At 35.9% G+C, this 26,989-nt stretch overlaps 1 protein-coding gene across 4 annotated transcripts in view; it reads left to right on the top strand.

Annotated features, from left to right (window-relative positions):
* The window catches only part of METTL15 (methyltransferase 15, mitochondrial 12S rRNA N4-cytidine), a 91,790-nt gene that overhangs the window by 12,520 nt on the left and 52,281 nt on the right, over positions 1–26,989 (top strand). For all 4 annotated transcript variants that reach the window (XM_090140157.1, XM_090140156.1, XM_031607289.2 and 1 more), the window contains exon 3: positions 26,288–26,424. In XM_090140157.1, coding sequence (XP_089996283.1) covers positions 26,288–26,424 — 137 coding nt within the window. The remainder of the gene's footprint in view (positions 1–26,287; positions 26,425–26,989) is intronic.

Below are 26,989 nucleotides of genomic sequence, written 5' to 3'. Positions count from 1 at the left end.
GGTTATCTGAGTGTCTGTTTGTCATATATGGTTCTCTAGGTTTGTAGCAATATTCTCCTTCACGTATGGCAGTGTTCTCTAACTTTTGAAACAAACTATGAATCAAAATAGATGTGCTCTAGATCAGTGTAATAATATAGAGATTCTAATCTGATCTACCTCATGAAACAAAACATATGTTGTAACATACATGTGTTGTATTCTCATAATAGGAAAGAAATATTTGTATACTAAAGCTTAAATAATATTTCCTGTTACATTGCAGTGTTATAAAAAGATCCTGATTAAGAATGCTGGAGTATCTTTGACCTCTCATTTCCTTCCTTCTAGGATAATTTTTCTTGTTTGCATGTGGGTAAGAGCAAAATATGTTATAATATGTATTTTTTTTCAGTTGTGGTTTTAAGTGCGTGCATTTTCTTAATTTATTTAGAGAAGCAGTAAAACCCTTCCAGCATTTCTCTAAAAGTAAATTTCTCTACTAAGAAATCTTTATGATCCCAAGAATAACTTTTATTGTATGTCTCACCGTGCCAACATTTTGTTAACGATCAGTGTTATTTAAAATAATGCTAAAAGCTCTGCCTTTTGGCAGTCATATAATACAAGTATGCCTCTTGAATTTTTTGTATATTTAACATGAATCAGACATAAGATAGGTTCTTATGTAGTTGTACATAAACAGATATAATCCTTATTCTACATGGTTTGTCCATGTGTGTATTAGGTAGTGGTAGGTAAAGTAAACAGATTAAGGTAAACAGGGAGGAGGAAGGACCCTTATCCATCTCAAGTCAAAATTTGGATCAACTGAAGAGTAGTTTCCTCTGTAGACCTGGGGAGATTAATGGATAAAATGTACAGATATTTGCTTGGAATTCATCAGGGCAGGCAGCTAGACTTTGGTACTTGGCTTTTCAGATTAGTCTGAAGTCCTTGCTAAGTAGCTTTTGGAAGCTGCACATCTTTTGGCTTACATGAGGTATGTTCTTTCAACAGATGGCAGCCTTTCTAGTAGTAAGAGAAGAGAGGAAAGATTTGTAGAAGTCCTCTCATGGCTAATTGTTGTCTGCTGGTACTTTGGTGACTGACATGCTAATGTTAGAGAGAAATCTCAAACTCTTAACACTTTTTAATCAATATTTTGCTTCCTAACAGAAATAGTTCTAGGTTTCTGACAGTTCCAGAAGCATGATCTGATTAAACATTTTGTGAATTTTGACAGATGCTGTTCTCTGAAACTTGAAAGATTACTGCTGTGAAGTCTAAAATGAGCAAGGGAGGTGTATGTTTTGTTTGAGTAGAGAATATTTGTTTGCTTTCAATGCAGAATGAAGTGACTGAATACAAACTGCTTTGGTGGTCTTGAATTTATAAGCAAGCACTTACCTGGGGAAGGTATAAAAATGACAGTGACCTCTTCTAAGTGGGAAATCGTCTTATTGAAAAGGCCTTATTAGTAGAATGTAAACTTCCTATTTCTCAAGTAGTAAACTCCTACTTGGGCAAAACTCCTGTTAGTTACTTGTATTTTCTTTTTATTTTTATTCTTTCAGAATAATCTAGTATTTTTTAGGGAGCTTTCTAATATGCACATATTTTATGACACTAGTGGGATTCCTTTATATTGCATAGATCATTTGGGATGATGTCCAAGATGTGACTCATTGTGATGTTTTAAGGCATTATAAAGTATTTGCAAACTCATCTAGATTGTTTTGTTGTGGTGACATGATCAGGCTGTATTTTCTGTCTTGAGGAAATTCGCAAATGTTGTAGATAATGAAGATTTGCAGCACTTCTTCAATTACTCCTTGGTAGGATGTATTACAAATTTACCTTTATTTTTATAATTTTCCTTAATGGATTTCTTCAGCTGTTTTGAGTGTGTCTTAATCTATGTTATATGGATACTGATAGAAGACAGATTGGATCTAGAATACTGAAAACATAAACACTATACTGGATTTCTAAAACAAAAATATTGAACAGCTTTCTTGGGTTATAGAAGGAAACACAGCATTTGTAGTGGAAATGCTAAGTCAGGGCTGGAAGCACTGACTGAGCACCTGATGGAAGGCAGGGCCACTCCAGGGGAGATCAGGTGCATGCGTTGAGGGGAGCCAGGATCCTCATTGAAGGGTTGGCAGTGGAGCTAAGGGTATCTTGCTGGATGTCCCTGTGTATCTGAGACCTTCTGAAGGTAAGCAGCTTCTTTTGTTTATTTCTGTGCCCATGGATCTTGCATTTGAGTTAATCCTCACTTGCTGCAGCCTGGGACTTTGCTGATCAGCTGTTATTGTCGCGCTTTCCATTCCACTGCATTACAGCACTTAATAAGATGACTTTTTGCAATAGTTCTGTGCATGTGTGATTTTTTTTTTTTTCCCAACAAATATGTTAAAATCAACAAAAACAACAGCAAACTTTTTCAAAACTCAGGATTGTATTTATACAACTGCTGGTCTAACCATTAGTTTCCAGTTGAACAAGTGTTGTTTGTACAGACACAGACTTAAGGGGGAGGAAAAAGTTGCCTTACATGTATTTGATGTTTTATTTTACATCCAATCTCAGTTCTGTCAAGTGATGGGAAGTTGACTGGCATATCATATAACAAGAGACATATTAAACCAAGTGTGTGAAAAATGGATCTGGGCACAGTATGTATCATTTTTGTCCTCTGACTGTATTATCTATATCAATCTGAGTATTGGTATATTAAAAACTGTTATAATGCCATTATGACTGACTTCAGTGCACACAAAAAAACCTGCGGATTATTTGAGATGGATTAAATATACTTAAATGATTCTGTATCCATATATATGTGTAAAAGAATTTCAAGAAACTGAGTCAGTTTCAATTGGGAAATGTATAGAGAAAAGCAGCTACTTGCATGAAGATCATCCACGTGTTTCCCTCTGTAAAAGTTGTCAGATAACCTGTGAACTAAATAGTTTACCTAAGAGCTATGATGCTTCATGCAGTGTGCTTTGTCAAGAATTTGTTTTGCAATGTTTCACAATTCTAGGATTTTCGTTTGCTTGCTTTCTTTACCGAGAATAACAGGCATGTTTTACAACTTGATTCTAAATATGAGTAAAGCTTGTATCTGAGGATGAAACTCTTGTTCTGTCTGAACAAGAGGATCCTGACAGAGGATAACTAACAATTCAGTTTTTGTCACTTACAATTGTGGCATTGAGAGGTTTTCCAGGTTTCATCATTTGTTTCTATATTTTTTGCAATCCTTATGTTAAACTACTTTGCTACAGAAAATGATGGTTGCTAGCTCTAAGTTGAAATAAAGCAAAAGTATAGTTTAATGAAATTGTTTTTAGCACAGTTAGAGGGTTCACCTGCATTAGCAGTTTAGTTTTTTAATAAATTATCTGCATTTCCAAAAATGCATTGAGTGTTCCTGCTTAGTTTGATTGAGGTTGCGAAGTACAAGTTGGGTTTTTCAGACTAAGCCAGAGGTTGTGTTCCAGGATTGCTCCCCTCTTTCTCCAACTATTAACAGATACTCAGCCTAAACAACCAAAGTAGATCTAATCTGGACTAAACTTCCTTGAGATGCATGTAGGATTTCAGATGAGTTGTTTTGCAGCTTAAGAATTTTCTACTGGCCTGCTAAAGTAGGCACAGTCAGAATGCACTGTGTGAATAAGCAGCTGTTTATTTTGTTTAGTTCTTGTACAAGGCCACATGTCTTTATTTGGTGTTCACTATTCAAATGCTGTCTTGAATGCCGAATTTTGTTTTGCATCATGAATCACATCCTTACAACATCTGAGTTACTCATGGGTAGCTATTACATTTATCTTCATTGATATATTCATTCAAATTCATTACTGAGAACTTATCTTCATAGCTGACCTTAAAGTAACAGTATTATTACTTTTTTTTTTTTTTAAAGAAGTTAATTATGGTTCCATCGGTATCAAAATTATGTATGAATCTTTGGGTGCCCAACCAGGAATGCCCCTTTTCTTTTTTCAAAGAGGTGAAGAGGTTAACATCTCAAATTCAGCATTTGGTTTATTGCTTTGGAGTGACATCCACTTAAAGTAGTGAGTGCATAGCATGTCTGGGAAGCAGATCTAGAGCTTGTGTGTTTGACAGCCAGGAAAGAGACAGTGCTATGACCTACCTGTGTGCTATAGTGACTTCCTGAGTAGTATATGGGAACTGTGTGGCTGAGGTTCCAATGCTCATCTATAAACTGAGTGCATTTCTTATTTACAGTATTGGTATTGCAATTTCCAGTGTCGCTTAACTTTTAGAAATAAAACACAAAGCTGAAGGAGTTGATTCCTAAAGGGTTTTCTGGAAAAACCAGGCTGTTTAGGTCATGGTTGCATGAACAGGTAAGTTGCCAGAGTGAGTTGCTGCTCCCCATGCATTTTTGTCTCTGTGTGTTGCTGACAGTTTAGCAAACCAGTTAAACACAGTGGCAGAAAGCATTACAGCTTTTTCTTCTGTGTTGCTTTCCTATGCTGTGCTGGTAAGGTAAATTGGCATATGAATGTTGTATAGGAACTGCTGAATCATGGCCTGAACCTTTGATTGATCACCTGAGGTGAGCAATGAGTCAGCCCTGGGAGCACAGGTGAAAGCAATTCACCTGTGCTGCTGGAAGGGGTGGAGCCTGGCTCCACCTCTCCTAGACCCCATTGAAGAGCTGACTACCAGTGGGGAAGGCTCTCTTTCTGGAGATCCCTTCTTTTGGAGTTTTCTAGCAAGCCCAGGACAAGGGTAAGACCTCTATCTATTCGTTTTTGGTGTAATAACTTGCTTAGCCAAACTCTCTTATATATTTCTTAATTATAACACCTGTATATTCATTGATTATACACATGTCAGCACTAGTGCTGGGAGAAATGTACTAGAAGCAGGAAGATTTGCATATGAGAAATTAATGTAGAATTCCTTCCCCTCTCCTCCAAGGATTAGCATTCTATGAAGCTATACCCTTAAGACTCTTGGGTAGGTAGTTGTTCTGACTTAACTTTTTTCTTAATTACAGGTTTCTTGCTTGTTCTAAGCTGATATGGCTTGACGTATATTTCAGACTGCAGTACATTGTCTGATGCTGTCTGGTTATATGTTCTAGCTTCCTTTCTTGCTCTACTGATTGACTGTCCAGCCATGGAGTGAGCTGATACCAAAACTGTTGTTTTATCTGCTGTTGTTTTTCAGATGGGTGAGAAGCTGATACAACCTGTAACAATAGGGCCAATACAAAGATAGGATCAAGAATGCACAGCTGCAGCTAAAGATGGTTGTGAACAGCCTGGCATTTTGAGAAGCAGTGCTATATTTGTTGGTCCAGGGCTTCTCAGCAAATTGCATATATTGGTTCTTGACGCTTCTTATCCACACTTGTACAGACTGGTTGCTCTCTCTGTGGTGGCACTATTGTGGTGTTATCTGAGGGAGGAAGAGAAGCTGCCTTTCCTAAGATCCTGTGCTTAGCAGTTCTGTCATCATAGCCCTAGCATTCAGAAGGAACAACAGACAGATAGGTCTTGCTTTTAAAGCTAACTTACATTTCAGGAGGTTTGTAAGAATAGCAATGGAATGGTCTTTCTCCCAGGATTACCTTCCCACTGATTTACCCTTTTTTATTCCAGAGCTGCAAAATTTCAATTCCGTTAAGTACAATGACAGAATTGCTGTAGGAGTTTGAAAATTTGCATTAACCTGTATTTCTCTCCCCAGGGAAATGGCTGAGAACTTCTCACGTCCTCTCCCACCACCCAATGGTTCAAGAGCTTGCTGCTAATGTTGGAAAATTTCAGGCTCCAATTGTTAAGATTAGTTGGGACTTTCAGGTGGCAGAAAACAGGATCTTTCAATGAAAGATGATGGATATTTTATTAATAATAAATAATGCTACCAGAGGAGCTTATTAAAAGGCAAATTTAAAATCTGCTGCTTCAGCTTCACACTATTCAAAGCATTACTTACATTTAGTTTTTTGAGCTGTTTATCCAAAATGGAGTTATAACAATACGTGTAAAATTCTTGCCTTGGTAAACCTATTGAACAGTTGTATCTGTACATACTTTGGCAATCTAAATTTAAAACAAGGCTTTCTCTAAGAAGGTCAGTGAAACTACTTTTCTTTTGATCTTGCATCCTTGTGGATGCCTGTGTAGTTCTTCTGTAAGAGAAGTTTTACTGGATGAGTCAGTGCACTGAGTCATAGGCAGCATGAAGCCTGTAGTGCTCTAGACTAACTAATTGGTAACAGTCTCAAATTTAATTAAAGCACAGTTGTCAGCTCTGCATTACTGATTGACATCCCAGTAAAAGAGTTTGTTTTTGGCAACTTACATGAATTGTTCCCTGTTTGTGTGGTTTAGGATCCTCTTAATGTTGAATAGGTCTGCCATTGCTGTTATCTCTGTGCTTTTTGATTTCTATACTGCTCACTTTGAATTTTTTCCTCATTAGGTAATGTTTTCAGTAATTATGCTCTTTATCATGCTTGTGACTTTACGTGTGGATGTGTGGAGTCCTTTGAGGATTTTTTTCTTAGAATTTTTGTCTTTAAGAACAGTCAAATTAGCACAGATGAAAATTTTTTCTCATCTCAACTCCTCCCAAAATTTTGTAAGTGTAATGCAAAAGTTAAAAAAAAAAAAAAGTACTAATTTGTGTTGACTTGCAGATTACATGTTCAATTGTGATGGTTTTTTACTTCTAATGTTCATCTTGTACCTTGGTTTAATATAACAGATGGCTTCTGTTTATCCCAGTGCATGTCATTTTCTCCAGATGATGATGTGATGGTGGTTTCCAGTGACTGGAGATATTGGGACAAACAGAGCCTTTCTTCCTTTTCTTCAGTTTTTTTGTGTGTGATTCTTTCTTTACCTTCTGAAGGAGCATCAGGGAAAGAGCTGTGTTAGCAGAAAAGAGATGATGTCTTGAACCTGTATATCTTTCATTAAGGAAAAATATTCAGGGTGTTGGAGGAAAAATTGGGGCTTGATTGTATTTTTATTTATTTTATCCTTAATTACTTCCACTGTTCTGTTTTTTTAATCTACTGGCTGTGCATGACTCCTGGTTTCCCCAGCTGTGAACTGAGGAAGGAAAACTTGAATGACTTTAATGCTGTGTGCAACTGAGTTTCTTACTTTTTAAGTCTTTGAGATAATGTTTCCATATGTGATATATACTGAAGCTTGGATAATGAAGAAATTTATTTCCAGAGACCAAATGAGGAGGTAGAAGATGTTTTGATTACCTATTAGTTATTTTATCTTGACCAATTTCTTAATATGTTTAGATGTAAAGATCTTTCCAAAGAAGAAGACTATAAGAAATACATTGCTGATTCACATCAGAAGTATACTTGACCAGATTTGCAGTTGCTGCTGGTGCCTAACAAGAAGTCCCAATGGAAGTGTTACAGAAAGGTGCATTAGGAAATGCTAATTTATCCGTCCTGCACCTTCAAACTTCTGACAGTAGTTTAAGGATGTCCTTGAGGGGGAGAAAAGAAAAGCTGTAGGTTGCATTCATGTTGCATGTGCATTCTTGACTGACGTAGTCTTTTTCATCCATATTTGATCTCTTTTAAAAATGTGTTTAATTTTAGCCCTCTTCCTTAGCATGATACCCATAGTTCCAATATTTGCATGAAAAGCACTTTCTTTTATTTGTTCTAACTTGATGCCTGATAATATCATCAGGTTCACCGAGCTCTTGTATTTTGAGATAAGTGAATCATACCATCTGCTCCAGCTGTATGAAAGCAATGTTAATAGTCCTCTGCAGAAAATAGCTGGAGGCTTTGGATGTTGTATTGGACCAGAGGTGTGTGTCCTAAGGGACTCCTTTTCCTCCTTTCCTGTCTTGTCTTCATCTAAGCACAGTTTCATATGAAGCAGCAGAGACTGAAGGTTTTCTGATCTCTCCTAAAGTGATCATAAAGCTAACTCTGAAATTTGTTGGTTTTTTAATGTGATTTTTTTTTTTCTTTTTATGAATCTCCCTCACATCGTTTCTAAGAGTAAACCTTGCATTCCTAAGAATGTCTTAGGTTGGAAGGAACCTTAAAGGAATGTTCCTGCTATGGGCAGAGTTGCTAACCACTAGATCAGGCTGCCCATCCAGCCTGGCCTTGGATGTGTCCAGGCTTGATACATCCGTATCTTCTTTGGGCAACTTGTACCAGTGCCTGCCATCTAATCCTTATTTTCTGTTTTTTTAGTTTAAAGCCTTTCTCCCTTGTCCTGTCAATACCAGACTGTGTAAAAAGCTGGTCTCCCTCCTGTTTACCCCTTCAAGTACTGGAAAGCCATGATGAGGTCTCCCCAGAGACTTCTTCAAGCTGAACATGCCCAGCTCCGTCAACCTTTCTTCATAGAGTTGCTCCAGTCCTTTGATAATCTTTGTGCCCTTCTGGGACCCACTCCAACAGCTCCACATTATTCTTGTGTTGAGGGCCCCAAGCCTAGATGCAGAACTCTGATGGAGGCTTCATGAGGGCAGCACGTCGCTCTTGGTCTTGTTGAAGCTCATGTTCTAGATGGCATCCCTTCCTGCTGTCATACCAAGTGCACCACTTAGCTTAGTATAGTCTGCAAACTTAGTGATGCTGCATTTGATCCCATAGTCTATGTCATTGATAAAGATGTTTAAGAGCTCCTGTCCCAAGATGGACACCTGGGGAACCCTACTTGTCAGCAGCTTTCACTTGGACACAATCCTCTATGACTACCTAACCAATTCCTTATCCACCGAACAGTCCAGTCTTCAAATCCATTTCCATATCTTTATCAAGTTCATGTCTAATGGGAGTGATGTTTTTCCCCTTTTCCAGTCATCAGTATTTCACCTAGTGGTCATGAGTTTTGGAATAGGAGAAAGAGTGACTTGGTATCTGATGCAAGTCATTCTCAGCCTTCTTCCCTTTTAAGGGATTTCCTCCTGCATTTCTTTTCTTTCTTTACCTTGATTTTTATCTAGTCCCATTCCTTCTGTAGCAATTCTTGCTCCACTACTTGCATGCTTATTCTGTTGAAGTATGTACTGGCTTGGTTTTGATTAAGTTTTTAAAACATAGTATGTTTTTAAAATGAATTTTTAATAGATTTATACTTTTTTTTACATTAAACTATCTTAAATATGTCAGTGTCTGAAGATACATGTTTTGAATATAGTCACCAAAATATTTATCCTAGAAACTCAGAATAAACTTAAATTTAAGGCAAACTGCAGCATACTGGAAAACATCTTTTTAAATATTTGAGAAACACTGAAGATCTAAAGCAAAGCTTCTACCTCCTTATAGTCACTGAAGAGAATAAAGCTCTTCTGGAGGCACCCAGTTTCTAAATAGAATATCAGATAAGTTTTCCATTTCATCTTAACTTCTCTTGTTTCTTCTAGAAGACCCTGAAAAAGGTTTCTGTTCTGAACTCTTGAAGTTTTGATTTTAAATTCAGTAATTTAGTGACTGCCATAACCTGTTTTGTATATTAACAGTGGTAGTAACATGTTCAGAGATGAAGTAGTGGATGTGATGGCAAGAAATGGATTCTTTTTGAAGATAGTGCATTGCTGTTCACATAGTGTTGACTATGTAGTTACAAGTGGTGCTAGTATCCTATTCCTGTTTTCTACAAACAATTTTTACATATGCATACCCATGTTTTTGTTTTTTAGTTTCTCAGACTTTGGGCTAAGTTACTGGTGGTCAAAATCTATCTATTCATCTTCAGTGTACCAGTTTTGAATAAATAAGATTTATGACTTGCTAACGGGGCTTTTGCATCTCAATACAGAAATCCAGAACATCCTACCAGTGGTAGTAATTTCATTTTCTCTTCAGAGAGGAAATAGAGAATATTTTTATATACTGTTTAATAAATAAATGAAGCTTTTTTATGTTGAAGACAATGCCTCCTTCATAACACAAGCAAATAATTAATGGTGATAGATACTATCATTTACCTCTATAATTTCATGCAGTATTTCAGTGGAATATTTGTGGATTGTTTTCTGCATGCACTGAAGTTTTCCATGTTACAGCCAGTGGTACAAGACAACCATAGCAAGGCAAAATCAAAACTGTACAGTTCTTTCAGATTACATTTTTTCTAGTCAGATTTGTAAAAAATAAAATAAAATAAAATAAATCATGATATCAGAAACACTATTCTTGAAGCATGTGTTCATCTCTTGTCTGCTGGTAGAGAATAACTGGAGAATTAAGATGTAATTTCAGCACATGTTATGCAGGAGTTCTTTCTTGTTGACCTGACCGTATTGAGCGAGCACAAATAAGTGCTCAGAGCATGCTAGAGCTGGCATTTAGAAAATCTGGAAGATAAAGTTTAACACCTACTGAGGCATGAAACAAACAAGTAAGGTACCAATTGTAGAATCATTTCAGAGGCTGTAGTAATATAACAAACAGTTCAGTAAGGAGAACTGGAAACATGCTCTTAGCCCAGTGATCCTTATGGCTTTGTAAAGAGCTCTCTTGACTGACTTTAAAATTCTTTGTTTTTCTCTCAGCAAGTCAGATTGTTTGCAGTAGGTTGTAATAATATATTAAAATAAATGTTATAAGCAAAAGAGTGGAATGCAAGGCAAAAGTTATAATAATCGGATAGTTGATTTTGATAAGTATTAAAAACTTACTGAAACAGTGATTCTTATCACCTTGAATGTATGTCCATAATGTAATTTGAGAGGTTGAGAGGAAATACGAGTTACCATACCAGCCTAAATTTTTCAAATGTTTATATGATATTTTGGATGAAATGCTTTTTGGATAAAAGTATATAAATGATTACAAGTGATGGTTTTGGTCAGACGCTACAATACTGTTCTATGAAGCTCCCAGGCTTAAGCATTGTAAGCAGGATGCCAATCATCAGACACGTGTGAGAACATGCCATCCCTGAAGCTGTATGCATCTGTCATGCTTGAAAAATTATTTCCTCTGGAAATTGCTTCCGTCCTGCTTAGTGAGGTTGTAGAGTGAAAGGGAATGGATGTGGATTTAGCAAGTTGGATTACATTGGTACATTGACTTTTCTTATAAATAAATTTTCATTAGTTTAGCTCTACTTGGCTCTGAGCGGCTGGGCACAAATATAAACTCTATCTTTGAATGCAGAATGAATTCCTGTGTGTGACTTCTGGGAAATAACCGATTGCCTCCAATCATTGGCTCATATTGTTCTGTTTACATCAATAAACATGAAAACAGTGGTTTTTTTGTTGTCTGTTTTTTCACTTTTGCAAGTATAGGAGTCTCCTTTGCGATGCTAGTGACATATGTGACGTTCATGGAACAAATGGTACTTTAGCTTTGCTTTTAGAAGCAACCATTAAATCTTACCTGTGAAAACATTTTATTGCCTGAGTTAAATGTTAATGCTGGAAGAGCAGAAAGGCTAGATGTAATGTTCCTTTTCCAACAATTTTACTTGGTAAACGCCCTACAGTTTATTAATTGGCGACGTTCAATAAATTCTTGAGCTGACAAGTTTTGTTGTAAATACCTATTAAATCCTATGCTTTCAAAATGTAAATCTTTTATTTTGGTGGTTGTTACCAGGTTTTTTTCTTCCATTTTTCTTTGTGATGCCACATCAACTCCTCCTCTTATAACATGCTACTACAGGTAGGACTTGTCTCATAAACAGAGCATCTTGCCAGGATGTGAAGTTAAGTATGCTGCCTCTTCTTTGTAGCTTTTGGCGAGAACTTGCAATAATATCTGTTGAAATGTGATAGTATTGGTTGAAATGCAAGCAATTAGTTTAACAACTCTGGTGTAAAATACAGTTTATGTTGCACTTAATGTGCTTGTTTATTCTTTTTGTAATTAACATCTGCAAATTTTTTTAGGAAAATAAAAACAGTAACACAAAACCAGGTTTGTCTAGCTTAGTCATGATATTGCATGCTGTGATTTCTAGCATTGTGTGCTATCTTAAAATACCTCAGTAGTACAAGTGAGAATGCTTTTTGCATCAAAAAGTGATGATTGTTTAGAACACAAATTATGGATGTGTGTTATTTTTCAGTGACTGGTGTCAAACGTTGCAAGCAGGTCAAGCAGTTTTTAGTGACAGTTTTTAGTGACAGTAGTTGCATGTTGCCAGTTAAGTCTTTTATTCATATTGAACTAGCTGAAGAGGTGCAACAAGAGACTGAAGGTTCCTGGTGTTTGACTGTCTGCTTTGAAGAATGCAATAGGTGCCTTCATTAATCAATGGATTGTATGAAAACTGTATTTACACTTGGTTTTTAAGTTTGTTATTCTTGCCAGTGGTGAATGATAAGATTTTTCTTGGGGTCTCTATTATGTTTTGATTGCTGTATTAATGAAGTAAAAGGTATTAAAGTAAATAGTAAGTCATGCTAGTCTCACTAGGAATTTGAACTCATATTTGTGGTAGGAAATTAATCTGGTTTTAATTGCCCATGAGTCTGAAGTATGTTCCTTTTTGTAAAGCTGATCTCACATAAATATAAATCAGTAACTGGCTGTTCTTTAATTATGTATTACAGTATTGTACCTGCATACTATATGAGAATGTGAGCATCTCAAGTTACGGTGTATTGGAGGTCATTAAATCTTCCCTGCTTTATGAAGTTTAGTAGCAGTACATTTCTAATTACTGAAAAATGCATGTTTGTGCTGCTTGTTTTAGAGTGGCTATGTTTAGCTACAGAAAGGCACTCGCTCACGTTGTAAGTAATTCCATAGGGATTTTGACAGCACGGAGAACAATTATCATAAAACAATTGCTAAAGAATTACAAAAGTATTTTTAGAAAACTGTCATTGCAAATAATTTTGAGATGTTCTAATGTAAAATCAGAAAGCTTATCGTAATTACTAGAGAATATTTTTTGTATTTCAGTAATACATGGCTGTATTCTACCGTGATCCAAAAAATACTGTGTTAATATAATGAAAAGATCATTGATGTAAGTTGTATTCTCAATAGTAGCCTGTTTTCTTCCCTCACCACTTTACACTTTCTGTTGTGCTTTAACCTGGCAGGTAGCTACAGTTGTTTGCTCACTCCCCCCCTTTCTAGTGGGATGGGGAGGTAATCAGAAAGAACTTCTGGGATGAGATGAAGGTAATTACTAATACAGAAAAAAGAAGTGTAATAGTTATGACTACATAGATATCTGAATGTATATAACAAGTGATACACAAGCAACTGCTTATCTCTCACTGACCGATGCCCAGCTAGTCCCCCAGTAAGTGGAAGAGGACTGGAAGAATTCCCGTTTTCTTTAGAACTCTCCTTCTGTGGGATATCATATAGTATGGAATATCCTTTTGGCCAGTTTAAGTCCACTGTCCTAATTCTGTTACTTCCCAGTTCCTTGGCCCTTCGTGGAAAATTTTTTTGACTGTACAGCACTATAAATCAACAACTATAAAAATCTGTGTATTATCAGCATTGTTTTTGTCCTAGAACCAAAACATAGCATCATATCAAACACTCTAAAGAAAATAATACAACTTCAGCTGAAACGAAGACACTTATTTCCTCTTCAGCCATGGGTTATTTATGCTAAAAATGCTGTAAAATTTATGGAAATTTATGGAGCCAAGAGACTTTCAGAACGTATATTTTATTTTCTTCAGGTTGTCAGTTGTTAGTCTTAGGTGTACAAAACCTTACTACTCTTTAGCAATGACTGCAGTGGTAGATAACAAGGATAAAATACATTTGTGCTCTTGATGCCGTACTGCAAATATCACTATGATATAAAATAGGAATTTGAGTTTCTTTCTGAAATGCATCATAAGCAAGGCTGATGGTTGATTTGGTGGAATCTGACTTCTGGTGATGTTTTAACTCTGCTCTTTACATGGTATCTGTGACTTCTTCAAATCCAAGTAAATCTTCAAATAACACAGATGTGGTGCGGTTGACCAGCACCATCAGTAAAAAAGTAAGCAAAAACAGTTCACTGTCATGGCATACCAAAACTTTTAATAAGTCACACTATTAGCAGACATAATTAGCATCCAGTGCAAAATTAGAGAGTGTCAACCAGTGTCAGGGCAGACCAGAAATCGTTTAGTTTTTAGGGCATAGTAGTCTACAGCATGCTTCTATTGCTGAAGACAGTAGAATGCATCCTCTACACTGGTCTAGAACATCCCTTTTTATAACCCTTAGTCTACCTCCTTCCAGTCTGAGGTGGGCACTGTCAACTCAATGTTCGACAAGCCTGTTATGGGAGTAAATGCTGCTTGGTACGTTCACTTGAACTGGTTGCAATAAGGGTATGTGTGTGTTGCACAGTTCCTCAAAAACTGCTTTTAATGATCTGTTTGACTCATTAACCCAGCCACGTAGAAACATAAAGGCATCTCTATGCTCTATCTGTTCTGGTGTAGTACTGAACTGCGAGTATCCTGTCCGGGAAGCAAGAAGTCAGCAGCTATGGCCTTTTCAGGGAAATGCCCACAGTTCTTGAGCATGGCTTGTTTGAGACGAGAGATGGGTAACATAGAGGAGCTGGAGGACGGTGGTGGTGGTGTTAAGGTGCCTGTGGAGTAAGTAATATAATGAATAGCTTGACTTTGCTTTACCAACTGTACCCTTTTTTAACAAAGGAGTACTAGCTGTAGAGTATATAATGTTTCATTTGCAAGTTAGCTGAGCTTCCTATCCTGAGGAGCAGAGCTAATTGTGACTCATTGATTTCCTTCTCCTCAATTCCACTGTGTGCACATGCATGTGTGTGCATTTTAAAAATTAAAAGCGCCCTAAGGAACTTAGAATTCTGAGTGCATGAAATCAATGAAAAAGGAAGATCAGGGTAGCAGCATAAACCATGTACTTTTTCCAGAATGCATGCTTTGACAAAGACTTGAATTTCATGACAACACTGTTCAGAGAGTTTCAGTAGGCGTTGCATGTTTGCAGTTTAGCTGTTTACCTGATACTGTAATGTGGTGGATTTGTCTGTACAGGGAAGATATGGGATATGGTGGTTCTGTTGTTTTTTTTCTTCTAAACTGTGTGAAATGAACCTTTTGTGTTGAAAACAATGCTTCATGTAGTTTGGCAGCTAACCTTTCGTTAGAAATGACAAATGCTGTGCAACTTTACGTTTCTGCTTATAGAAATTAAAGCCTTCATCTTTGGGTGCTGAGTCTTAGAAGCCTGTTTTTAATGTACTCAGATATGACTTCTGAAGGATAAAATTTAACATTGGGTCAGAGAGGGAGAGAAATGATCTTTAAGTTGATTCTTGGTGAAATTGTTAACAATGTCATTGCATGAATGATGTTAAAAACAAATAGCAGATCATGCTCACTCAGATCACTGCTTTTTGACTTCCTCTTATAGAAAACGTTATCTATTTGAAGTGAATTTGAAGTGATGGAGTTTGTTTTGAAATACCCATTACTTAATCAGGGAATGATATATGAAATAATAATAATAGTGGATGAAATAATGAAATAACCAAAAATATTTGTTGTAGTGCAGTTGAATTGGTAGCTGTGCACAATTCATGATCTTATATTTAAACTTCAACCAAAGGTGAGTGGATAAATAATTTATTTTTTAAGAGGCATTTACTTGCTTAAGAATACCTTGGTGATATTTTGAGAATAACCAAGGTATAGTACAATCAAACTGGGTATGTATCTACATTAAGCTATTTGAATAGTAAAATTTAACAGAAGGTCTGCTACCAATAACTATTATTTATAGTGCCACAAAGCTACATAACTATTATTTAATGATATGAGAACATCTGTGAGATTTGTACATGCTATAAGTTTTCAAGCATGTTACTCCAAACAGAGTTGTAAATTGAGTCCAGCCATGAACTTCAGTTGACAGGAAAAAGACTCCATATGTCTTTCAGATGAAAAATGATCCTACTTCCATTAGTCTCTTTTAAATAGATTGGAACATCTTACTATTGAAATAAACAAAGTCAGCACCAACATTTTGGATTGTTTTGTGTAACTGAGGTGGTGTAAATGACTTTGCCCCTACACATGACAGATAGATGTGCAAAAGCACTACAATTAATATATATATTTTTTCCTGTTTGTAAATATCAATTTAAATAAGTTTTAAAAGAAATGTATTTATTTTAATTTTTACACAAATGTTTTGACAAGAGATTAAGAGAAGTAGTTCAGTAAATTTGAGGTTATCTTATTTTTTGCATGTATTGATCATCATAACTTGTTCAGGCATAATTGTAGGAATAAATTAAAATGCAAAATGATACCTGAAATAAACTCTAGAAAGAGATGTGAAGTTACTTCTTTGTTGTCACTGATAATCTTATACCTTAATAGTGCCTTGTAAATTATTCAGATTTAAAGTTTATCTTCTGGTATTTATTTCCATTTTCTTCTCTGCTGTTCACAAGCTGCATTAAGAAAAGACAGCCCTAAATTTCATTCTGTTTTTCTATAATTTTGGTCATACAAATGATCTGTTGAAACCATTTTGACAGATGTTGACATCTTGCATCAAAAGTGATGAGTTGCACAGCAAGGATTTTCTACATACACATCAAATAACATTTTTTTAAGACTCTTGTTTAAAGTTCTTCTGTACTTTATAGAAAATAATTTTAAAAATATTTAAGAGAAAGGTTACAGCCCATTAGGAAAAAAGGAGAACGTGATGATTGGCCAATTAAGCTTCAAAATACAAAACATTTATGAGATTTTTTTCATGGTTGAAAGGTAGGTGCTGTAAGAATAGCACATGTTGAATGCATGCAGGATAAATGTTTTAGGAGAGATGGTTGTTTTTCAGCAATGTAGAAAAAAATACAAAGAAGAATACAGAAATACTATGGCTGGCTTGCATTTTGAATTATAACAGTCAGGATATCCAAACAATGTTTTTAACATGGTTGTTTTTTGAAAATGATGTTATTGTGTGTACTCCCATAAAATGATTAGAAATCAGCAGTTTGTGGAAATACTTATAACACACTTGAACTGAATGTGCGTAGGTGGTGACCTGGAAAAAGAGGGCAGGAATATACTGCATGCATTCTCCTGGTAATGAACAGTTTCAGCACCTGTTAAAGCTCAGATCTGATACTGGTGTGAGAGGAGGAAGAAAAACAAAAAATATGAACAAAACAAACCAAAAAGTTATCTTCTTCTAAAATGCCTTGCTCTACAGAACAGCATTTTTCCCATTTCCCAATTTTTTTTACATAAACATGTGAATTTGAACGTAATGTTGTCTCAGAATGATTATATTTTCTGTTGATTAAAAATCACATTCTGTGTGCTTTGGGCAGCGTGGGAATACTTTAAATTACATCGGTTCCAGAAATAGCCTGTTTTACATGAAACTAACCTCTCACCATGGTAAGGGCCTGTGAACTTGTAGTGCTCTATGGTACGTGGTGGTTCAGCTTCTGCTGGGTGAATTAATTCTCTGTGCAGTGAATAATATATGTACGTGCATGTTCATGAGAGAAAAGTGTTCACTTCAATTTTTGGGCATGGTTGCAAATTAAGTTTGACAGGATACATTATTCTTTATTGACTTAGAAGGCTAGTTTTATAATAATTTGTGTAACATTATCAAACTGCATTTCTTCAATTGTTTGTGCCCATTTCTAGGAAGGGCAGTCTGTGAAGGTTGTCTAAAATTGATGCATGTATTCTCTGCATAAAACTGAGCATTGACTGGGTGGGGAGGGAGTCATAATGCTCTTTTCCTGTCATTATTATGTTTCTGCATGTTGCAACACGAGAAGTTTGTTTCAAATATGGTAGGTTGCATATATATTCTGAAGATGTTTTTGTTTCTTGATCAAGTTGGGCAGCTGCCTTAATTTTAAGGCAGTTGGACATGCTCATAAATTCCTGGTTTCCTGAGGTGCATGATAGTCGTATATTATGAAGCATTTAGGTGATGCACAAATGAACTAGAATTGAAGAAAATCCTCTAGAGTTTGAATGCTTGTTTTCTTTTTCATGGTATCTCAAAGAACATATCAGTAGGTGTTTAAATGAAATGCTTGTTCCATAATTCCAGAAAGTATTGGATTTTAGAGCAAAAGAGCCTTTTCTCTCATGTTCTGGAATATTGACCAAATGTGTTGTGGAGTTGACAGTGTATGCCCATTCAGGGAAGCTTTGATTGACCTTCAGTTAGAATTCAGAAAGTGATTTGGAATGGGCTGAGCCATAAATATATATATTTTTCAAAAGCTATTACTTCTAGCTTGGAAGAAGGAAATTACAAATCAGAATGGTTCTAAAATTAGTATATTTGTTTTATTCAACAGTGCAATTTTTTTAAAATAGTGCTTGCCTCTGCTATTAGAAGTTCGTATATGTATGTGTATTTATGCATGAGCCTGTGTTAGCTGTCCCTTTGCAGGCAGGGCACATGTTTTCACACCCAGAGATTCACTTTCATTCTTTGTGCCTACCAGCCTTGAGACTTGTTTCAATTCTGTGTAAATAGAGGCTGGGTGTTCAGAGCTGTCATTCAGAAAGTCCTCCTCCTAAAAGCAGTTAGCCACAGTCTTCTGCCAGAAGTCCATTCAGGACCTTGCACAATATCAGTGCAGCCTATTGGTTGGAATAGACTTGCAGTCTGTGTCAGATCTCCATCCTTTTTCTCAGGATGATTAAGTTCTATTTTGTGCTGTGCTAGAGCAGAATCCTTAATTTTAGATGCTTGGAAAGAAATATAGTCAAGTTTGGATATATTTTTTCCTTCCAAGCATTGTTTTTTAGATGTGTACTTCTGATTAATTTTCTTTCTATATTTATTGTGACTGTTGGTTAAGTGAGATTAGTATTGACAAAGATCAGGACTGTGAAGCAGTTTACAATTTTGAGTTGAATTTGTTGAGGTAGATTTTGAGCTTTGTGGAAAGGAAGGGAAAAGAAGCAATTAAGAAACTCTCTTCCCACTGCGAACCTATGCCTAAACAATAGTCCGTGTTTTATATCAACTCTAGCATTTTTTCCAGATTTTTTTTTAATATACTTGCATTAATTCATGGCTTTGCAGTAATTTTTGTTAAAAAAAAAAAGTAATGAAAACATAACTGATCAGCTATTACTGCTAGTGAAAGACACATCCTTGTAGAATTCCTTGTCATTACTCTCCTCTTTAACTCAGTTTTCTACTTACATTTATATGAAGTAGTTCTTGTATCCTGAGAGCGTATTAAAGCTGTAAGCTGAGGTAAAATCAAGATATTTGAACAAGAGGTCAGATATATTTGTACTTTAATGTGCTTAGAGTTGATATTTGAAAAATAAAACAGAGTGGAAAACAACTTGTGTTGTGACAATGAACAATTTCTATTGTGAGTAACAAGGAAACTCAGAGAAGAAGTTTAGAGAACATGACTCATCACAGAAACACCGGTAGAATGAAGAAGCAAAAATGTCTTGCAGTGTGTTGGTGATTTTGTTTATAATAATACTTTTCTTGTTTTTTTTTTTTTTCCCCACAAAAAGTAAGAGTAAGTACTTAGATACCTACCAGTGGTGTCTGGCAAGACAATAATAAATCACGTATTTATTAGCAGTAACAAGCATCTCAGTTTAAAATGCAAGCTTGACCTTTTATGTATTTATAAGAAAGCTCTATCATTCATTTCAAATATAGAGGCTGTATTGTTGTGGCAAATGCTGGATTGATCCCACTCAGAGATGGGTGGAAGCCGATGTAAGTGTTGTGACCCAGTCATGAGTGATTTGGAACACACTGAACAGTGGCTGCCTTATCAGACAGCTGTGTCCTGTATTCTTCAGGTAACAGTTCCTTCTTGTGAACTTATTTTTTTTTTTAGAATACTCAGTATCCAATATTTCAAGAAAAATTATTGTGATTTTGACATTTGATGTGTCAACCTGAAGGCATGTCTACATTTTGCTTCTCTTTCTTCAGCCAGAAAATGCCAAATGTTTTCGTTTCATCTGATAAGTCAGGTAGTATAGTGTGGATGCTAGATACTTCAATTCAATTAAGTTGGTACTTTGGTATTTTTTTGTGGTATCTGCTTGTTTCAAGCCTGTAAAAAGTGCAGAGCAAATAATTTATTTCCAGACCAAATGTGTTAAGCACTGAAAAGATGCTTATTTGGTGTTTGTTAATATTCTGGAATATGGAGTGTGGTGAGTGAGGGACTGTTTTGGCTATGGCTGTGATCCCAGTTGTGGCAGTAGGAATTGTGGATCTACTTCCCTTCTTTACCTCTCAAAGTAAACTTATTTGATTCTAATTTATTGCTTGAGAAGCTCAATTTTGAGTGAAAAGTCCTCCAGCAGACATATTTCACTGCTAAAATATTATATTCATACATAATATTGACACAGTACTGGAAAGCGTATATTGTTTCCAAGTTTTTTTTTCCTCATATTTTAAACGTTGCATTCATTTTGTTTTCCTTTCTGAAAAGAGTATTCTTGGCTTGGTTTTTTTGCACTTCATGAAGCACATTCTTCCTGTTATAACAGGGTAACACACGCTGGAGGCAGAGAATATGGTCTTTATTGGTAGAGGATGGAAAAATAGTAGATAAACAGGACTAGGGGTTAAAGAAAAAGTATTATGTGGTGCATGTTCATTCTTTTGGGAATAATGGGCTTCTAGCTTTTAGAAGAGATTCATGTTATCTGTTGGAAACAACAATGAGAAGGTCTTACTTGTACCAGTTAATAACTTTTAGTATCATGCCTTGTTCATCAAGTGTGTGCAAGTTGAGACCAGATTTGTCTGGGCTGAAAGGCAAATAGCTGGTCTGTCATGTAGTCAGTGGAAAGGAGAGAGGTTATTGATAGAGAATTCATACATGGGATAGAAACCTGCTTGGTGTGGTATTTCATGTACCAAAGTAATCTGTCTTGTATAACTTTTTGTCCTCTTTGAGATCATTTCAGGATTGCAAGAGAAAAAGCAAACAACAAAATGCTTTGTGAAAGATGAGCATCACGAGTAACTACTTGAAAAGCACTAGGGTCAGTAGCAGGAAATGAAAATCATAAGTTGAAAGAAACAGATGAGTTTTGGAACACAAAAAAGCTCTTGCCTTTCAGAAACCAAGAAATCAGATTAGAAGTTACAAGCTTTCTCATCAGTTCTAGTATTTTGCGTATTTTTAAGGTAGTTTCAATTTATGAATGCCATGTTTGAGTTTAAATTTCCTATTATTTTTTCCAGCCTCCTTTTGTTTTTTTATACAGGTAAAAATAAGGAATTGCTACTAGGTATAGTGGAGTAAATTTTACTTGATGCAAGGCGTAATCATAAGTGGAATTGCAGATGACTTTGGTCATAATGAAATGAAGTGCTTAAAAGATATTTATTAGGAGATAACTTGGCAGTGAGAACTCTTGTTTAAAAAAAATAGGGAAGATGAACTTTTTGTATCTGTATAGCTATCTTAGAGGCAGCTAGTTGTAAAATGAGGGCTATAAAGTTTTTGTTTGGTGCTATCTGTATGTTGCTGAAAAGCCAAATGGTTTCTAAAATGTACAGTCAAAACCGATTATGAAATTCCCAAGGGGAACTCTGATGGGGCTATCATAACTTAACAATGGAGTGGTGAGTCACTGCAGGAATTCATCTAATAAACTTTTCTTGTATTTATATGGCCATGAGAGTAAAACTGTATTTGATTAAAAACTACTAGATGAGAGGGGGAGAGAAGATGAAAAACGAAGCATCTTCTGTTTCAGGCATAAAAAATGAATGAAGTATATTATACTGCTTTATATATAGATGACATGAAAATATAGTACAGGCAGTGACTTCAAATCTGATCAGTCTCCAAAGTAGTTGTGTTAGCAGTATAAGCAATTCAATTGGCAATCTTAACGTGATCTTTTTTTTAGGTTCTAGATGCAAAATGTTGCTAGATTGAGGCATCTATATTAGGTTCTAGCTTTCCAGTGTAAATGTATATACCTCCACTTTTCCAAGACTACCCATAGAAGGTCTTGAAGGCCTTTTTTTTTTTTTTTTAACCTAACATTATGTTAGGAAGTACTTAATTTAGCCTTAAGAAGATCAGCTAGGATGCCAAGAATGCTTGCTCCTACTCCATTAACGCATGAGGCACACAGTCTTCAAAAATTCCTTTGGAAGGTGGGAGAGAAAAGCAGTGTTAAAGGCAGCATCTGAATATTGCTTAGGTAACTAAATTGTCTGGATATGTACTTGCAAAAAAAAAACCACCCTGCCTCTGACTTCATAAGTTCTGATATTCAAACTTTATAAAACAATGGACATAGTGAGACTTATTAGTGAGAGAGAAGATGCAAGAGGTCAAATCAGTGCAATATGTCCTAGAGTACACCGAAGAATAACTCGGTGTTTGGAAAAAGGGCAAGCAATAACCAAGTGAAGTCTGTCAGTGAAAAACATGTTCTAGAACTTCACATCACTTGTAACTTTGTTCCAGACTTCTTACAGAACACATGAATAACTACTTATTTCTAGCTCTTCCTATGCCTTCCTTGACTCTGGGTGACATTGGAAGTTTGCTTCAGGAAAGGCAATGCTTAAGTTTAAAAAAAAAAACTCAAGTGGTACATTTCTAGCTCATGATATCAAATAGGAGCATTTAGTTGTTTTATTTTTTTAAACAACAAAAAAACCCAACCACCAAAAAACAACCCAGATGATGTTACTCGCTGATTTTTTTTTTTTTAAGAAGAATTTGATACAAATTACGTTGTTTTTAATGCCCTCCAAAATGACACTTTAGGCTGTTGTGTCCATCTATTTTAGGTTGTATAATCTTATGCAAGACATTTGCAAGCAATAGACAAGGTGATTGTAATGTTATAGTGGTACAGTGCAAAAAATCCCCATCAAATGGACCCTTTGAGAAAGAGATGTTCCCTGAAGCTTGATTGATAGTGACTAAGAAATATTTTTAGTAGCTTGGAGTTGATGTATGTAAATATTTTCAAAAGCTAGATAAGTTCTTCTATCTAGATATGATTTAAAAATAAACCTTTTTTTTTCTTTTTCAGTTTTGTGAATGCTTAAATAGATTATGGAATCATTTTTATCGTAGGGATATTACATCCTCACTCCCTGATGTTTTGCTCAAAGATGTGATGCTATTGCTCTTGCTTCACCAAGACAGGCATGTTGAATGCTGCTGCCATTTTTTAGTGTGCAAAAACTTTGGAAACTGAGGATACAATGGCAGTTGTAATCCTTATTCACGAGTTAGGAGGTAGAATCAGGTTAAGACTAAATAGTGCTGAACTGGATCTTACTCCATGAGATTTCTTTTAACAACTTCTTTGGGTGCTTCTGGAAAGGAAAAGGACTTGTTAGAGCTCAGAGTTTTTGAGTGAATCTCAAGTACCTCAACCACTAGACTGTAAAGTGTGTGCAGTAAGAGCTTGAAGGGCTATTCACTTCTAGTCATTAGCTCCTTTAATTTTGAGAAATCAAATCAAATGCTGGGGCTTTTCTTAAATGATTGACTCTTAAGAAGGCAAATCTTTGCTCTCCTAACTTTGTGTTAATTGTCCCAAAGAAAGCATGCAGTACTGTACAGTATCAATGGGAAAATAATAAAAAAAAATAAATTCAGGTGGTTTAGATAATAAATGTCTGAGTTTTTGTGATCTGATTTTTTTTTTCCAAGTCTAGCTGACTAGAATTATGATGTGGTAGTATTTTAGCAGTCTCTAAAGTTTTTTTTTCCGATAGCTTTTTATCACAACTGTGATGCAATTTAATAGCAGTTATTAGTTTCATAAATAGTTTTATTATTATGAAATTTCTATAAAGATCAAGGGATTTCCTTAAAGCTTTTTATTCCAGAAGCCGTTTTTAGGAAACATAAATACAAGTTTGTTCCTCTTTTTCATTCTGGTCTTAACTGCCTTTGAATTTCCCATTTTATTCCTAGGTTGAATCTCTTTTTTTTAAGAGGTTACGATGTTTCCCTTGAAAGATACTTTGGAATAATGGTAATTTGGGTAATGGAATTTGGGTAATTTTTTGAAAACATTGTTCAGATGAATTCTGTGTAGCTTGATTTTCTTCCTAAGCGGTTTTTAAAATCTGTTTCATATAAAAAAAAAATAATTTGAGGTGAAAAAAGTCTGTAATTCATATTGGAGGATATGGAAGAATCTGTTCTTCTGGTTTGGTTTAGCTTGCGTGGAGTCTAATTTCTGCCCCGACTCAGCAGCAGAGGGCAGTTAAGTCAACTGAGAGGAGAGAGTTGTGGGAATTCAGAGATGCAGAAACCAGGAAAAATGCTTTGAAGTCTCACGTTTACTTGGGTTAAAATACACTGGTATTAAACAGTTACCTTTTCTTCCCTAAACTCTAGTGTGTTTTTCCTAGACTGTAGAATTATTAAATTTATTCAAAATGAAAGTGTAGTCATGCAGCCTCTGAAAGTGAAGAGGTAGCTATTTCTGTCGACAAAGGAGCTCTTGACTTCTGAGCAGTTAAGTACCACTGTTGTCAGCCAGAAGGAGTAAGGCCTGCAGGGCAGCTGCTAAAAACAGAATCGCTGTTTTATATATACAAAAGACAAAACACCATTACATTTTAGCTCGCTTGCTTGTATTTCCCACTTTAGCAGGATTCATTGGCCCTGTCTGTCTTCCTCCAAGGTGGCTGACCATGTCCTAGAAGAGCAGCAGGAGCAAAGCCACCTGATCAACCTAGTGGTCAAATGGACTTTGTCTGCAGAAACCTCTGGAGTGGAGTCTCCAGAAGATACAGAGCAGTCTCTCTTCTTTGCAGGCAGCCGATTTTCCCCAAGTGTCCTCTTGGGTGAATGTGGCTGAGTTAGTCAGTCCTTTGAAGTTAGCTTATTTCTCCATGAGGTTTGGCAGTATGAGATAGAAAGTCTTTCGTTGCTGGCTTTTTTTTTTTTTTTTGGTGAAGTTTTGATCATGGGAATATGAAATGTGCGTTCCTATCTGGGACTTTGGGGTTATGAGAGTCTTGTTCCAGGAACTGCATTGTTCAGTCTTCCTTAACTTGTACTGAATTCATACATGTGTCTAGCTTAGTCTGAGAGAATTCAGAGTTCCTTGATTGTGTCTTCAACTTCAGTAACAGAAGATTGTCTGGTATTATTGAAAATTTTTCATTTGTATTCTGAAAACAAAATGAATATGATATGTATGGGGTAGTAGATATTCCTCAGAAGTACAGAAATTGATGTTGTTTATCAAATGGTACAACTTTAAGCCCTCAGAGTAAGTCATCTGACAACTGAAAAATGCTTGCAGTTAAGATAGGTATCCCATACTATTCTGTATTTAGCTATTAGATGTTGTCTTGGTAACCTGACAACATACCCTAGTACTCACACACTGAGCTTGAAATCAATACTACTGTCTTCAAAACTTACATTTTTTGCAATCGTTAAGTTAATCCCAGTTATAATATATGTGTTCCCACACTGCCATCACACTTTGATCTGTGGTGTAAAACTACGATATTGTCACTTTTAATATTTATACATAAATCCATCAGCCTGCCTTTTAGATGGTCTTACAAAGCAGATGGTACTGACAACTTCATATAGCCCTATGTCTTAAATATCTTCGTATGGCTCAATACAAGTTCAGTCAAGCAGTGGAACAAGTAGCTTTCCTCTAATGCAGAATGAATCTATGACTGACTGGACTAAATGATTGTTCTTTTATGGATAGGGGATCCAAAGCCATCCAAACGTTTATTCTGAAGTGATTTGATATTTTGTGCAGAATTGCAAAGATCATAGGATCACCAAGGTTGGAAAATATATCCATGATTATCCAGTCAAACTGTCCACCTACCACCAATGCTTCCCCCTAAACCCATGCCCCTTAGTACAACATGTAAACATTTCTTGAACGCCTCCAGAGGCAGTGACTCAGTCACCTCCCTGGCAGCCCTTTCCAGGGCTCCATTTTAGACTTAGTTCTCTTTAATGTTTTCATCAGTGACTTGGATGCAGGACAGGGAGCACAGGGCAGCACTGAGCTCTGCTCTCTAGTGGCAATAGCAGGACCTGAAGGAACGGCATGGAGCTGTCAGGGGATGGTCCAGTGGGGATTAGGGAAAGGGCAGTAGTATGGCACCAAGCTGCCACAGTTCAAGTGTTTAGACATCACCCTCAGATATAGGGTTTGTGCTTGGGTAGTTCTGTCTGGAGCAAAGGATTGGACCCAATAGTCCTCGCAGGTCCCTTTCAGCTCAGGATATTCTTTTCATCTGTTATGGTTCTGTTATGAGGTAATGGTGTTCTCTTCTGTATTTCAGCGTTTCCTTGATATGACATTTGGAGCTGGAGGTCATAGTACAGCTCTTCTAGAGAAAGCCAGCGACATTACGATATATGCATTGGACAGAGACCCCACGGCTTATAAAATAGCTCAGCAGCTTTCAGAATCTTACCCGTAAGTTGTCTTTTCCTGACTTAAATATGGTTGACTCTGTATTACTACCTACACAGTTTTAAGTTTTCATAATTTTTATATATACTTTGCAATGCCTTGATGTAGGCATTGCATTGTATACTGTATATACCTAATAAGAGATCCAGTTCAATTCATTTGTGAATGTTTGCACGTACATCTTTTTAAGTTTTTTGTAGTAAAATGCATATTTTGTAGTCTGATAATTTTAAGTATGTTTCTAGTAGCTAATTTTAAATACAAAGTTTATTTCAAAAGAACTTGTGCTCTGCTTCTTTTGACATTATCCTCATAGCAAAATCTTGCTAAAATAGATACTTACCAGTAAGTCTCTCACAAAAAATATGGAATAATATACCTTGAAATAATGTAATTTAAGTTTGGATCAGTGAATATTTATCATTAGGAAAAATTTTAATTTGGTATTATGTCTGTCTTATTGACTTCAGATACTACTGATCTATTTAATAAGCTACTGTTTCTTTGTAAAGATTATTTACCTCATGCTTCAATTTTCTTGCTAAGTAGTGCTGAATTTCTGAAATGA

Source organism: Phasianus colchicus, chromosome 5 (assembly GCF_987193195.1).
Source record: "Phasianus colchicus chromosome 5, bPhaCol1.hap1.1, whole genome shotgun sequence".
NCBI classification, from domain to species: domain Eukaryota; kingdom Metazoa; phylum Chordata; class Aves; order Galliformes; family Phasianidae; genus Phasianus; species Phasianus colchicus.
Note: the sequence above shows the minus strand (reverse complement) of the source record. Positions and strands in the feature narration are given on the sequence as shown.